This window comes from Lissotriton helveticus, chromosome 8 (genome assembly GCF_964261635.1).
Source record: "Lissotriton helveticus chromosome 8, aLisHel1.1, whole genome shotgun sequence".
In the NCBI taxonomy this organism is placed as follows: Eukaryota; Metazoa; Chordata; class Amphibia; order Caudata; family Salamandridae; genus Lissotriton; species Lissotriton helveticus.
Genome location: NC_136069.1, coordinates 841664754 through 841680447, shown reverse-complemented (window position 1 = coordinate 841680447; position 15694 = coordinate 841664754). Strand labels below are relative to the sequence as shown.

General features: G+C 44.5%; 1 protein-coding gene across 1 annotated transcript in view; it reads right to left on the bottom strand.

Moving 5' to 3' along the window:
• PHKA2 (phosphorylase kinase regulatory subunit alpha 2) overlaps positions 1-15694 on the bottom strand; it is a 779558-nt gene that overhangs the window by 606609 nt on the left and 157255 nt on the right. Inside the window, exons 6-7 of the mRNA XM_078657648.1 lie at positions 7296-7378; positions 3768-3848 (exon numbers count right to left, since the gene is read on the bottom strand). Coding sequence (XP_078513774.1) covers positions 3768-3848; positions 7296-7378 — 164 coding nt within the window. The remainder of the gene's footprint in view (positions 1-3767; positions 3849-7295; positions 7379-15694) is intronic.

The following is a 15694-nucleotide window of genomic DNA, read 5'->3' as shown; positions in this document are numbered from 1 at the left end:
TCAAGCTGATGGGCCTTCCTGAGTGGTGGGAGGAGTTTACATTGACACCTGAATAGGACCATCTCCATCCCCCTGTAGCATGTCTGGAGCCAGAGAAGGAAAGGCAGAGTCTTGTGCACCACAAAGACTTTCCTTTGAAGTTTGCCTACTTCAAAGGCTGAAATAGGTATAAGTACTGGACCTGTGACACAATTTCCAAAGGATACTTCTGGGCTGAGACCATTCTGCCAGGAAGAAGAGCTGGATAGCATTCAGAAGGAACTGTCGCTTTACTGTGTTGGCCTGCTGCTTTACTACTTCTGTCCTGAGAGTGAAAGGACTGAACTTTGCTTTCTACATCCTGCTTCCAAGGTTCTCCAAGGGCTTGAGCTGAGCTTGCCTCCTGTTAAGGGGTTTCAGGGCCATCAAAGACTTCACCTGTTCTTGCTAACAGCACTTGGGCTCTACTGTGGACGGTCCTGTCTTCCCAAATGGTGCCAAATCCAGCTTCTGGGCCCTTGGAGTCAAGTCGTTTGCTGCAACTCAAGAAAAGCAACTCTGACATTATATTTGATGCCGCTGCCTGCACTGAAACCGAGAGCATCACTTGTGAGGAGTATGATGCACCGCCTCACTTGCACCACAGCCACAATTGCTGATGACAGCAACTTATCGACTCAGACGTCGTCAACGAGGCCGCTGCCTGCACCAGAGTTGAGGGCACCACTCGCGAAGAGCAAGTTGCACTGTGTCGACTTACACCGCAGCCCCGACTTTACCGACCACTGCGCTCCAGATCCGACGTCATGCCGCAGCCAGCACCGAAGCTGAGGGCCCCACTCGTGAAGAGCACAATGCACCGCCCCATCTTACACCGCAGTCCAGGCCCAGCCGACGCCAGCACTTCTGCTTCTACACCGCAGAGCCGAAGCCTCACAGCTTGACCTTCGATCCCCGCATCAACGCTGCTTCACAGTATGGAACTGAGGTACAGCACCTGACCCAGCAGCATCACCTCCCCAGCAGCAGTAAGGAGCCAATGCCTCACCTCCCCCGCAACAGTAAGGAACAAACGCTGCACCAGCCTCTGAAACACCTCGCCTCCCCCTGAGTTTTGCACCATTTTTGTTTTTCACAACACCTCCAAGGTACTGAATTGGGGTCTGCCCTACTCCGTAACCGGCCCTTGCTCCATTGAGGTCAGGCTGTCCTTGTGGAGTCGCTGACCGTGACCAAATTGCCCTGGTTGGAGCTATTTTTGATTTCTAGAAGCAATACCTGATTAAATCTTTCAAAAGTGATATCTTGATTTATGTATGTTGGATTTTTGTCATTTTGCTCTTGTCTAGTCAGAAAAACACTGGCAATTTTTCTAAAATGGTGTAGCGTACTTTTGTGGTGTTTTCAATGAGTGTGTGTGTTTACACACACACACACACACAGATTCTTTACACATTGCCTCTGGGATAAGCTCGACCACTCTTGCAAAGCTACCAAAGAGGTGAGCATGGTTATCTTTAGTGTGTAACTTACTTACCATGAGTATAGTGGTAGGTTCTGCCTGGTTTAGGTGCATACCCTAGCCAACCAGAACCTCCATTTCTAACAGTGTTATTTTTTCTTGTTTCGAAATATCGACTAATGGATTATTGGAATCTGTAATAATGATGACAACTTTTAATACTTACTGAATTAATGTCTGATTTTGAATTGTTAATAAACCCTTTAACCTCCTACAAAATGTCTTTGTCGATTCCTGTAAAACCCCAAATAGACTTCACTGTTTATGTTAGTTGATGTAAATGACAGCTCCTTATCATTTCCCCTTGTTGACTAATTAAGGTCCAATATGACCAATGTCTGGGGTTATTTGATAATTATACTTGACGATTAAGATATACAAATCCTCACTCCGGGAGGTGCATGCCAACAACCACATGAAAGGCTCAGTACCAAGATACAATACAAGGTTACTGTAGAGGTGTACTGTGTGAGTTTGTGGATAGCTCAGTAGTGCCACAGTAGTGCATGGTTGAGACCAGCAGAGAGGTACATCATGGGAACCCTGGGTGTTGGTTAATACAGGAATATCAGTGCAAGACACAGATCAAGATAGTGGTCCATTCCTACAGCAATAGGACCATTTCGGTATTAGGATATAATACAAGGTAAGCATAGAGGTGCACTCTGTGGGTTCTGTGAATGTCTCAGCAGTGGGATCCCTAAGCCTGTTCCAGATCAGAATAGATTACCACTATCAAAGTTCTGCACACTTATCAATAGTGGGAAATCTTTATATGAAACAACACAAAATAGAGGGCAAATGTGAATCTATTAAATATTTTTTATTCGTACAGTGTAAAGTATTTGTTAATTTAAAGTAGGGAAGTATTAGGATATTTTACATTTTAATATCGTTCCATTTTGAAGCACATCCTGAAACAAAACAGTGGTGCCACAATATAGACTTCAGAGGAGGAAACATCTCTAATGAGGCCTAATACCCATGACCACGCCACCATTGCTCCGGCATGGCCCTGGCATTAATTGTCCTTGATTGCAAGGGTGGGCATCCAATGTAGTTGGGGCTCTGGCATTAATTGCCCTTGATTACAGGGATGGGCAGCCATGGTTACTGGGGGCTGGTTGGGGCAATAGGGAGGCAGTGGCCGACATCAGCAAGCCTTTGCAAGTACTGCCAAGCTGATTCCTCTGTTCCGCTTTGACGCCTTGTAGGGCTGCCTAGTGGGAACAGCACCTGGCCAAGACTTCCAAGCCCTGGGCAATCCCCAGGTCTTACCCTTACAAGGCCAAGCTAGCAAGGGGCCGTGGGAGGGATATAAGGCCTTGCAAAATGCACTACAATAACAATTAGGATTAGCTTTCACAGGGTACCCAACCACCCTCTGATAAAAGATGAATCTCAGGGATTCCCTGGTCTGACTGCACATGTGAGGTATGGAAAAGATATTCACAGGGATTCTCATTTTGTTGAAGGTTGCTTCAGCATTCCAGAAAATGTTTTCCTAAGGATTACCAAAGTGCCTTGTGTTCATGGGAGCAGTCTCTCACTATCCCGATAGTTAGGAGATTGTGACTAGTGACAAAGCTGAAACATGTGACTGCTAATAGAATTAATGATTTTGGAGCGGATGAATAACATTACCTATTGTAACTGTCCCATGTTATGCGCTTGATGTGAGGTCTATTAACTAGTAGTATTGATTGGCTTGCTGTCAGCAATGCTTCTATCTGATTGAACTCTGTATTTACTTATGTAGTGACATATTGTTCTAAACACCAATGATACTAAGAATGTGGCTTGCTTTTCAAAATATCATCTTCACTGCTTACATATTACCCTCATGTCTTTCATCTCACCTCATAAACCCATCTGTGTTATGAAGTACATTGCTATGACTGCCAGGAGATTTCAGAGTCAGCCCGCCCACCCCAGTCTCAATAAGCCGGTGATGACCCATTGACAACAACGATTGCCATTTAGATTCATTGTATTTACATTTATCTCGTGGATATCCTGAAAATCTGCATTGCCTCTGGCCCACGTGGATCAACGTGCTCTACAACAAAGGAAATATGCAGGAGCCATGAGGACACAGAACTAAAATCAGAAAGGATGTGACAAAAGTATTTACTAAATGATTTATTACACCCCCTTTTGTGTATAAGAGCGTGTAAGAAGATTTTGAAAGTTTAATGGAAAATCTAAACATATGAAAAATTGTTGCAAAGGTTGATACTGCTCAGATCTCAATTTAAGTTCTTACTTTGGCCATTCCTACAGAGCTTGCATTCAGTTCGGGTATACCCTGGTTTGTTTTGTCTCCACGTTCCCACATCCCATAGTCCTGAAAGAAAGAAATGACAAAAAAATTGTGACAATTGCCTGCCACTCTTCTGACAATATTTCCCTTACACACACAGCTGTATCAAGAATGTTTATGTAATGCAAAGTGTAACCAATTTCTCATTCTTGTTTTAATATTCGGTAACTAACACATTGAATATTTTATACTTTCAAATGAAAACTTTCTTGTTTGCTCATATTAAATTGTTAGCTATTAAAAATAAAAGTGGAACCCCCTTCTGGTGTCTATGAATAGAAAATGGACCGCTTACCCCATCACAAGCACAATTGGTACGCTTTGCTTGAGGATGTGAATGGTCAAGGTTTTGTTAGGCTTGTCCAACTACCTAAGCTTAATGGGAGTTTTTCTTTTCCAGATATTAACTAGTGGTAACAGACTTCACAACTTAAAATCTTGTTGACTGGGCCAACATGGATACATAGAAGCTATTAATGTATTTATTTGTACATTTGTTAAAATGCATCTGGTGGGAGAAATATCAGGGTACAAGCAGAAAGCCTTGCTGCTAAAAAGAATTAGCCGATACTCATGACCTGGTTTGTAGTGTAGTTCCTATTATCCCAATAGGCTCTGCGCATTGGAATAATATCTTCAATAGTATAGACGTAGGACTGTGGTTAACTAGGTCTTCTACTGACGATATTAGACTTAAAGTAATGTGTGCCAGCTAGCTCAGAGTTCACTAGAAACTTTCTCGAATAGGCAAGGAGGAGTTTAACCTCCCTGGATAGACAAGAAGGGATTTAGTTTCTGACAACCATAGAACATGACAACTTTGCTCTCCCCTAATCAAGAGTATATCTCTAGAGTCGTGTGAAAACAAAAGACAACTATTTTACTCAGTCAGTACGTGCATTCTTAGTTTCACCAGTTTGTAGAGAAATAAGAGATGGGCGTGCTTCAATAAAAAGATGTTATTTATTGATCAGTCTCTTTTCTCATACAAGAGAAATGAATCGCTATTATTGCAATACTTATAGTTAAGTAAAGTGCATACAGTAAAAACAGAATTATAAAATAATACTGTAAAGGCATTTATATGGTTTCTTAGCCATATGATACTTAAAATGGATAAAAGATATACATACATATATACATTGACTAATCGTACTCAACTGGTGCTTCTAACTACGCCTACCCCGGTGTACCTGACCTAAGCCTAATACTTGGGAGGGAGTAAGTAAGTAGCAGTTTAAGTTAAGTTTCTTTTGCCAAGACTCTGACTCAAGAATTCTCTGTAAGGGGTTAGTCAGTTCAGTACCTGGGATTTAGAAGGCTGGAGGGTTGGTATCTCTGTCTCAGGACTCGATATCCCAGTTACCCGCGAGGGCGGCTGGAAACGCCGGAGGCTGGATTTCTCTGCAGGAGAAAAGGCAGCGTCTCTCTCAGCGCGTCAAAAGGGAGGGGCAGCGTCCGTGGGCTTTTCTGCATCAGCTGGGCTCTCCGGCAAGTAGCGCTGCTCCAAGCTCGTCACCACCGTGTCTTAGCTTAGGGCAGCGTCGGTATATTTATACCTGAAAGGTGCCGTGTTTGACGTAAGGATGGTCATAAGACGTCAGCAAGAATGTCATAAGGACTGGTCGTTCTTACATTCTTTGCAGGAGTTCTCGAGCGAAATCAAAACAATAGCTGCGGGGGATTTCCCAGGTCTGTTGGAGGTTTGATTTGTTTTGAGAACTCGGTGTGCTTTCTAGGGGGCTGAAGGGATAGTGCTTGCTTAATGTGACAGCATGCGCTATGACCTAATCTGAAAACGGGTTTCTGTGCCGGTGTATGGACATTAATGAATTAATAACCGGACAAGGGTCAGAAATAGGAGTATCAATATGGGTACCTAGATAAACACACTACAGGTTGACACCTATGCACTTCCATGCACCACTAAGAGACAAAAAATATTTGACCAGTTAAAAATCAATAAACTTTTAACCATCTTGGATGTATTTTCCACTCAACAAATCCAATCCTTTCATAAATGTAAGAGGAATTTAGATTACAAGTATGTAGCTGCATCATGTGGACGTAGAATGTTCAGTGAACAATGGTTCTAAGACACCTGAAAGCATTTTAAAACATTACCATTTCTAACCCTACGGCTAGCAACACCCATACATAACACCTATATAAAAAATCTCAAATTAGTTTGCCTGTACTGCCATTGAGAAGCCATTGAGAAGCCAATCTAGACAGCAGAATAGGAGAGGGAAATTGAATCAAACTCTGGGTAGATATGACCAAGAGCACATGATTTGTAAGCAGTGGGGAATCCCACTCCAACATACATTTATGACTGGTCTCTCACCCCAAAACTAAATGGAATATATGCAAGTGTAGCAGCTGAGTCTTTGAGACACTGTTAAGAGTTTGAAAAACCCAATGCACATTTATTTGAAATGTACGAATGTGTCAATAGAATGTGTGTATTATACAATCCTGGCTTTTTCTCAGACCTCTGGCTTAGGGATTCCATCTTGGAAAACCTTACATGAGCTGAAGACAACTTCTTTTACACCTCAAAATGGCTGTCAAAAGAGTAATCGCTTGAAAGAAACCAGATGCATGGACTGTAAGACAGGAACTTTGCAAACTCCCAGCCATCTTAGCTACCAAACATACAGCATGATGATGTGTGCACAGAAGTCCTTCTTAACTGTATGTCAACCAATAGTAGACTATATTTCCAGAAGGGGACTATCCCTAGCTTACCTGATGAGACAGAGAATGCTGAACTTGTTTGATCAAGTGCAAAGAATGGCATGCTGTGGGTAAAAAGCTGTTACCAAACAAAGTGAAGCCTATGCAGAATAAGAGGTGTTATAAGGAACCCATTTTATCTCCTCTCTGTAATACATTTCTAGTACAGTTAAGAAGGGGCTAGGCTGAGGCGTGGCTGATCTTCCATCAAAACGGGAGCCACAGAATGAACTTTAAAAAAGATGGGACAGCATCTCTCCGGGAGAGGTGTGCAATAATTTTTGAATTTTTTATGGCTCTTTCTGATACATGCAAGCTCATCACAGAACCGGGCCTCATTCTAAGAGACAGATTTATAAAGAAACTCAATTCTTGCTGTTCCTGATCCTATGCTTCATAGTAGGCCTTAGGCTTTAAAGTGTGTGTTTGGCATACCAAGACGACATACAGTGTCTCCTGCAGATTTCTCCAAAGGGGGTTGTGATACACAGAAGGTATTTCCTAAGGTAGTGGGTGACTGCATGCAGGGCAAAACAAGCAGCAGCCATACAGTTGCCAATACTTTCAGAAGATGCAAGCTATGTGAGGCTAAGCTACAGAAAGTTGAGTCTAATAAAGACTGAAACTTTTAAAACCGATGTTTCTGTGACAGCCTAAGCCAAAAAAGGCTTAACATTGCTTTTGCATATGATCAGTGTTGACAACTTCATTAAAAAAACGGTGGGTACTTACAGCAACTTTGTATGCAGCTTCAATGTAAAACACAAGATTCTGAATGAAGGCCACTTCATCCAAGGTAAACACAATGCGAAGACCTGAAAACACAATGTCATGCATAAAAACACAAGTCTTCAATTCCTGCACAACTTATCTGGAAGGGACTATGGTAATAAAGTAGCATTGTGCGTCAACTTGCAAACGTCCACAGTAGGTTTGTTCAAGGCACAGTAAGTTCCATAGAGGCACAACAATAAAAGAACACAGTGTTAAAGTAATCTCTTTCAGATAAAGTAAACCTGATGTTTAAATATCAATTTTATTTCTCATTCAATTACTTGAAATTATTTTTTTCAATGTAGCTGTCTCACAACCGACAGCTTTAGCTGTCTCACCACTGACAGCTTTAGCTGTCTGTTGGAGCCAGCATTGCATACAAAATTACATAAAATGGGCTTACCGTCCGCCCCCTTGCTCATGAATGGATGACATTCTTGCCCATTACAATCTCTGTCTCTAATTTGATGGCTTGTATTTGTCCCGTCCCCAGGAAATGTAGGTGTCATCACTGTTTTTTGGAGTTATGGGTATCCTTAAACTGCTAACGTCAAGAAACTATATATGATCAAGGTCACACGCTGATAAAAACGCGTTATAACATTGGATTGTAAATAAAGCAAGAGGGAAAAAACAAGAGGAGTTCGTGCCCGTTGTATTCTTACCAAGGAGGCGGAGGGGTGGCACTGCTTGTTTATTCTGAGTCTTTACTTTACTTCTTTATTACTTTTCTTTTTATTCTATTCTTTCCTTGGTATTTTTTTTTTATTTTGTCACATTTCTGTGAGCAAAGCTGAGTGTTGTGAGAGAAGATGCAATTTAAATAAGTACAGTGAACGAAAGGAAGAACTAAGGATGAACTGGATAGAAATAAAATGTAATATGTGCCAAGACAATTGAAAAGGGCAGAACAAATATAATCAACATATTAGCAAACTAATATGTTATATTGTGTCACTGGGTAAATGTACAGCGCTGCTTCAATTACTTGGCCTCACAGAACAGCATTCATTCTTCGGCTTTTGGTTGTGATTCTACCAACAGTGGTTTTCTACAAAGGAATTTCATTGCCAAACCATGAGTCTCGTACTAAGAATTGATTCACTAAACGTGGTCATGAATTGCACACTTACTTTCGTGAATCAGTTCTGAATTTGCTAACTGATCAACGCACCCATATGTCAGTTTGCACAATACCGAATTTAAGGGGGGTTGCAGAATGACCAGCCTCATTAGGCTAGTTGCAATCTGTGACCCACTGCAATTGGGTATAATAGGTAATTTTTCAATGTTTTGCTATCAGATTCTAGTTGCAAGACACTAATACATCAGGGTCAGAATCATTATTGGAAATGCCCACAAAAAGCCTCTACCATATAGTAATCCTGAAACGATTTCTAAACCGGGGGGCGCTAGGTGGCGCACAGGCAAGATGGCCGCACTACTGTGAGGCTCCTGCAGCCCGAGACATTTATCCGCAAAATGATCCTGTCCAGGAGGCTCTAATGTGAACTAAAGGGGCATCGGAGTGAAGTATGCGCCACCGTTGCCCGTCAGGGCAATTTCCGGAGTCCTGAGCCAATGTAGAGCGCCAGCGGACTGCACGTTGGCTGAAGCCGAGGTAACGACGTGGTTTCCGTGGTGGGCGGAGTGTGCCACGCAACATCAGAGGCACCCACGAGGCGTCTAGGTGCCCACGAGCCGTCTAGACCACACGCCCGCTCAGCCCGCATCCTTCGGGGCCTGCATAGTGTCAGCGGGCACCTCTGACTTCACCCTGCACTAACTGTCGGCTGTGGAGGAAAGCGGCAACACAGTGGGGGCTAGAAGAGTGCTGATGCCCTTACCGTTGTGAATGACCCGGGATTGTGTGATGCTGAGGTGCCATAGCATGCGTCTCCCATGAGCTTCCCATTACCTTCCCTGTAGGCAGTGTAGAAGCGAAGAACGGGACTCTGTCGGCGCATAGAGAGGATCCTGGACACTTGCTCCACTGCTGTGGCCCAGTGACAGACCGGCCGCCTAGAGTTGTGGTTGCGGCGTAGTGCTGCTGACTCCGGCTCGGGTGAAGTGTAGCACGCAACATCTGAGGCGCCCACGTGGTGTCTAGGCCGCGCACCCGCATCGACAGCCAGGAATGATGGATGCGCCTTGGTGTGACCGGCGCTCACGAGTGGCCGTTGTGGACAGCGGGAGGGTGGCCAAGATCTGAAGAGTGCTAACGTCCCCATCGAACCATCGGCCTGAGGGCGGCTGCGCAGAGATTGTGAGTGCTCCCAGCGTGCTCTCTTCTGAATTGCGGCCTGTGAGTACTAGTTGTTACTGCCTGTAGCCACCCGCCTCTTCCTGAGGCCCCCCATTTCAGGCCCATTCATATTGTGTGAAGAGAGACTACTGAGGCTCTATCCAGCGGGTATTGCGTTAAGGGACTTGTGCGATTGCTGGCAAGTGACAGCTAATTCTACTATTGGGGCACATCGACCACACTACAAGTCAAGACGCAAGAGCCTAAGACACTCCGGGGGCCAAATACAGGACACATGGCCTACTGAACACACACTTTCTGGGCCCACTGCTTGATCACTAGGGGTGGGGCATTGCTGGTGACATCTCAAAGAGTACTGTGGCATACCTATTGTGCCTTTCTTATTGCTAGAGGAGAGAAAAGTTACTTCCCTCCCCTCTCACCACAGATCTCATCGCCTAGCCTACCAGGTAATAGCTGCGACCAATACGACGAGTTACCTATGTCACAAAATGGGGAAAACTGATGCCAGGCAAACCTGGCTGCCTTTTGAAAAAAGAAAAGGCGCCCGCTCACAATATGATGACCCCGAGCAGGCAAGTAGCAACAATGCAGCAAGTGCGGCGCAGGGGCAAGAAGATAATGTAAATAACTGCTGCTTGCCATGAGACAGAGCCTTTCCTCTAAAGAATGCAAGATGGACAATATGAACACTCGTATGGATGCCATTGTGCACAAAATTGATCAACACGATGAGAGTATAAAGGAAACTGAGCTCTGCATCTCCGACACAGAAGATAACACCTCCAACCTACAAAAACAGGTGGCACGGATGGATAAACTGCTCCGAGTGATCGCTAGTAAGAACGAAGACCTCGAGGTGCGCAGTAGACGCAACAACATTTGCATTATAGGTATCCCGGAGAGAACCAACACAGGACGGATGGAAGAGTTTGTTGAGAAACTACTGCGTGCAGCCATCGGAGCAGACTCCCTGTCCTGACAATTTATAGTCAAACGGCTGCACCGCTCGCTTGGTCCCCGACTGCCTCCCGGAAGCCCGCCCCGCCCGACATCAGGAGGCTGCTTAGTTACCGAGACCGTGATGTGGCCCTCAGAGTGGCTCGGGACAAGAGTCAGCTCACGTTTGAGGGTAACGCCGCCTCAATGTATCCGGCTAGGCTGAGAGTGACTCACCAAGGCAAGCAGCATTTTTTACAAATACGCAACAGGTAGACGACTTTCTCAAACGTTTCAAACGTCCTGGTACTCCCAACAACACACAAGAATCTTAAACGAGTTCTTCATCCCCTTTTATGGAAGGTCAGTGAACATCGACTAGACCTACAGCTGTACAAATGAAAATGGCGCATGCACCACTTCCGTGAACTTTGTTCCCCGGTCATGGCTGGGACTCTGAGATGAAGCAATGCTTTTTTGTCGAGTCTGCATCGCTGAAACATTGCCTGCAGATAAGTACCTCCATGGGACTTTAGGTGACACTTTACCGGGCACCCTTTCCCCCATTGGGTAAATAACTTCATCTGACTACCCAGTAAATCAGAGGGACAGGAGTAAGTTGTGCATAAGCCTAGGAGTCACCCCTTACGGGCGATCCCTCTTCATTCTTGCTTACAATGCAAGTTGTTATCGTTTTTTTGGGAACATTGGGTGGGGGAGGGAATGATCATTCTGGCATGTTTGGGATGCTTCAGTGGGTGGGGGGCAGGTTCTTCATGATGACAAAGTTATACAACAAAGTTGAACATATAGGAATGTTATTGTATGCATTTCACTGTGCTTCAGAGGTAGTCCTCACAGAACTTCAGGCATTGAAAAACACTTATGCTTATGGCGAGGTCTGATTCTAATGTGAAGGTACATCTCTTAACATGGAATGTTAGAGGGCTACGGGATCCACGCAAGTGCAGACAAATCGAGCCTATTTGGATTGCCACCAGGTCCAAGTTGCGATGCTGCAGGAAACTCACCTAGATCCGCGACATACCCCCTCCTTTGCTTCCAAATGGGCGGCTCACAGTATTTTCTCCTCATATTCTTCATACTCCAGGGGTACAGCGATGCTGGTTAAAAAGCACACCCCATTTACCCTGAGTGGGATGACTAATGACCAAGAGGTACAGATACAGGTGGTCCCAGCATGGAACCGTTGAGGAAAACAAAGAGACAAATTGAAGATTTGAAAAGGAATTAGGGAGAGACACTTGAGATTCAGTGTTAAACAGTCACATTGAATCAATAGAAAATATATGGTTCACAATTTAATGAAATCACGAATAGGTTCAATAATTCACAAATGACCAAACAACAGCAGTCCCCCAGGGAGGGAAAGGGAACGGTGCAAGGAGGGTGTGTGGGTTTAGGGAATAAATAGTGAAATGTACTGGTCGATAAGACCCAATTCTAAGAATAATTGCAATACATGTTGGCTTATAAATTCAACCACACTAAGTATATGAATGTTTCAAGACATTGAATCACAAACCTTCAACGATAACCATTTGGGTTAATACAACAATATGGTTGGTTCATAGGCAGAAAGAATGGTCGTTTCGACCCCTCAAGTTCTAGGTGCCAGTGTAAACTTAGGCTGGGGTCTTCATCAGGACAAACGAGGAAGGGGCAGGGAACCATGCTTGTAAGTAATCACGGATCTAAGATTTCATGGTGGGGGGGGGCCAAAGGCTCCAAGCGAGAAGGTAAGGGAGGTTGAATGAGATTTTAATCTTGTAGGATGATCAGTATGGTAACATCAATTAAATAACGTCACCTGGAAGCGGTCGGCTAATACCAAAACAGAATGCATCCATGCGTGATACAATCATTGGAAAAAGGAACGGGGCTGCCACCCGTCAGGGTCGGGACTTGCGATCAGATCGCCGGAGACCGCAACAAGGTCAGTCACATCGACGACCATTCTTTCTGCATATTGTTAACCCAAATGGTTATCGTTGAAGGCTTGTGATTCAATGTCTTGAAAACATTCATGTACTTAGTGTGGTTGAATTTATAAGCCAACATGTTTTGCAATTATTGTTAGAATTGGGTCTTATCGACCAGTACCATTTCACTATTTATTCCCTAGACCCACACACCCTCCTTGCACCATTCCCTTTCCCTCCCTGGGGCACTGCTGTTGTTTGGTCATTTGTAAATTATTGAACCTATTCGTGATTTCATTAAATTGTGAACCATATATTGTCTAATTCCTTTTCAAATCTTCAATTTGTCTCTTTGTTTTCCTCAACGGTTCCACGCTGGGACCACCTGTATCTGTACCATTTGCGACCCAGGTCCCAGTGACTACTTTGGGTATACCCCCATTTCTGTACCACTAATGACCAAGAGGGGCGCTACTGCATAATGTGGGGGAGATTCGACGTCCCAAACTTGGAATTATATTACGTATGCGCCAAGGCCCAATATGCCTACTACTGGTTCTACACGCCCAAGTACTTGCCACAAGTCGCAGTGGAACAGTGGCTTGCTGACCCAATCCCATTGGCAGGTCTGATATATAGTGCACCCCAGCCTTGTGAGATGGAGAACACAACAGTTACATGTACAGCTACAGCATGGCGCTGATTCACTGCAATTCTGTGAGCCCCCATGCTTTACTCCCCATTGCTCAGACTAATTTATCATCCATGAATGCAACTGCTACAGGAGACTCTTTTCAGGCAATGAAAAATTCTGCACACTAGACCAGATGTTCAGACAAATTGCACCTAGGCCACTAGATGTGTTTCTATAGATATGGCTTAGACAGGGTGTCAAGGACATTACTACAACATACCCTGCAGAACCTCCCACGTTGGCCCGCTACATTTGTTGCACAGCCCACGTCCCCTGAACAAGCTGTCTCAACACTGTACCATGTTGTACACACTCAACAACAGCTGGGGCAGTGCCTCGCTGGGGCACACTGGGAAAGGGAGCTGGGAAGCACCATTTCGGACGAACAATGGTCTTACTGTTGTCTGCAAGCAGAACAAGTGTCAGCTAGCAGTAGACTGAGGATCATCCATTTTAAATTCTAACACTGAATATATGATACACCAGCCAAAATGTATACATTCAGATTAAGAGACAATGATAGATTTGACAGATGTGGCATGGCTGGCGCCGATTTCCTTCCTCTGGCATGGTCCTGTTCAGGCGTAGAAGATTTCTGGCAGCAGGTTTTCACAGTGTTGGAGGAGATGACCGCACTAACACTCGTTCCATCACCATTGCAGGCCTTACTAGGATACACAGAGCTAGTCGACAAACCCTCCCGTAGATACGTTACACTTGCATTATTGATGGCCAAACGCCGCATTGCGTGTCGATGTAGGCGAGGCAGGGCTCCCAAGTTTAAGGAGTGGATCAGGGACTTGATTTTTTGCCAAGAACAAATGCTCAACTGTGCAGAGTTGCATCCCCTGACATCTTGCCCCAAAGATATCTGGGAACTTTTGAAAACATATCTCCTCACTCACCCCTTAGACAACACAACCAGGATTTCGGATGATTGACACTGGAGACAATAACATACAAAACTGTACCTCTTCAGGTGAGACTTCTATGCAACTCAATTATTTGTGCCCCCCAGTGCAATGTGTACCCCTCCATCAACTGACTGAGAATAGCCTGCGGACCTTACTATGGTCTGATATGTCCACCCTTAGCAGAGCAATATAATAATGGTACTGAGGTATACTTCAAATAGAGGAGATGTACCCTATTGTAACCTTCCTCAGAATTGCTGTCGCGGATGTATGGTGTTCTTGTAAAGATCTAGAAAATGTCATTGGTTCTACCTCTTTGATATATATATATATATATATATATATATATATATATATATATATATGTCCATTGTTGTTACATATGAAATGCTGTACTGATTGTATGATCCTATGTCTGATTGTTTAACACAAAATCAAATAAACAAAGTTTAAAAACAAAAAACGATGTCTACACCTATTTCGCTATTTATTCAGTAGACCTTTCAAGAATAGCTAAATGGGTTCAGCACATTTGAAAAAGGGTTTTAACATTTGCAAACCCTATAATTAACAGAATCAGAGGATTTGCAAATACTAAAACACTTTGAACATGAGGCTCAGTTTTTGGTGTGGAGGGCAGTTTAAAGCGTATGGTATATTCTTTAAGATCTGTTCTGTAAGATGAGAGTGGGTTTTACAGTGTTCCAGGGCCAGCTTTGTGATTTTTAGGTCTCGCCTAGCGCTGCAACGCGCATGTCCTGCTCGCTTTGCGAGGCATATGGTATATACTGTAGCAGGCAAGGTTTGCGTAAGCTCCGCCCACTCTCCACCCATTTTTTTGTTTGTCTTCCATCCTAAATGCTGCCTTCTGATTGGTTTTTACCTTTTTAGTACCTCCTCCTAAACTCCATGGTGTAATTTATACACATCCGAGGCTATTGGCCCCTTTACTCAACATTATTTTTTTCCCTGTGTCCCCCCGCCCCCTTACACAGTCTGTGATTTTTCGCCAACCCCTCACCCCCCTACTCCAGTTCGTGCCTTCTTGCACGCCCGCACTCCCATTTTTTATGTAATACGTCTCGCGTAAATTCTTGTCGTATTGCACTGCAAATGCTTGTTTTAAAGTAGTGCAGGCAGGGCCGACGAAGCTGGTAGTGACATCCCTGGGGTGCACCGGAAAAGAACCCTTGTTGTATGTATGTGCTTTGGATTGCGAGGGCTCTGATCCGGAAGTCACCGCTGCTGTCCTGGCAGAGACAGCACCTGTTCTGCTTTGCGGGCCATCCTGAGGCCTCGATAACCCAGGAAGCTGCAAAGGAACAAGTGCCTCTCTGGTGGGCGGGGCTCACTCACTGGAGCTGTGCCGCATTTCCACGTCTACCTCGGCTAAGGCCATACGACCCAGTTCAGGAGCTTTGTTCAACAGAGTGGTGGTAGTGGCACAGCAGTCATTTGGGTGCCATTCGTGGGCGAGGAATGGATGCGGGGCTTTGTCTGCCAACATGCAGCGATGCACAGGATATACGGTGGGGCAGAGGATGAGGATGGTGCAGAGCAGTGAAGTGCCCGTGGATGGCAACAGGAGGCACCAATTTGGA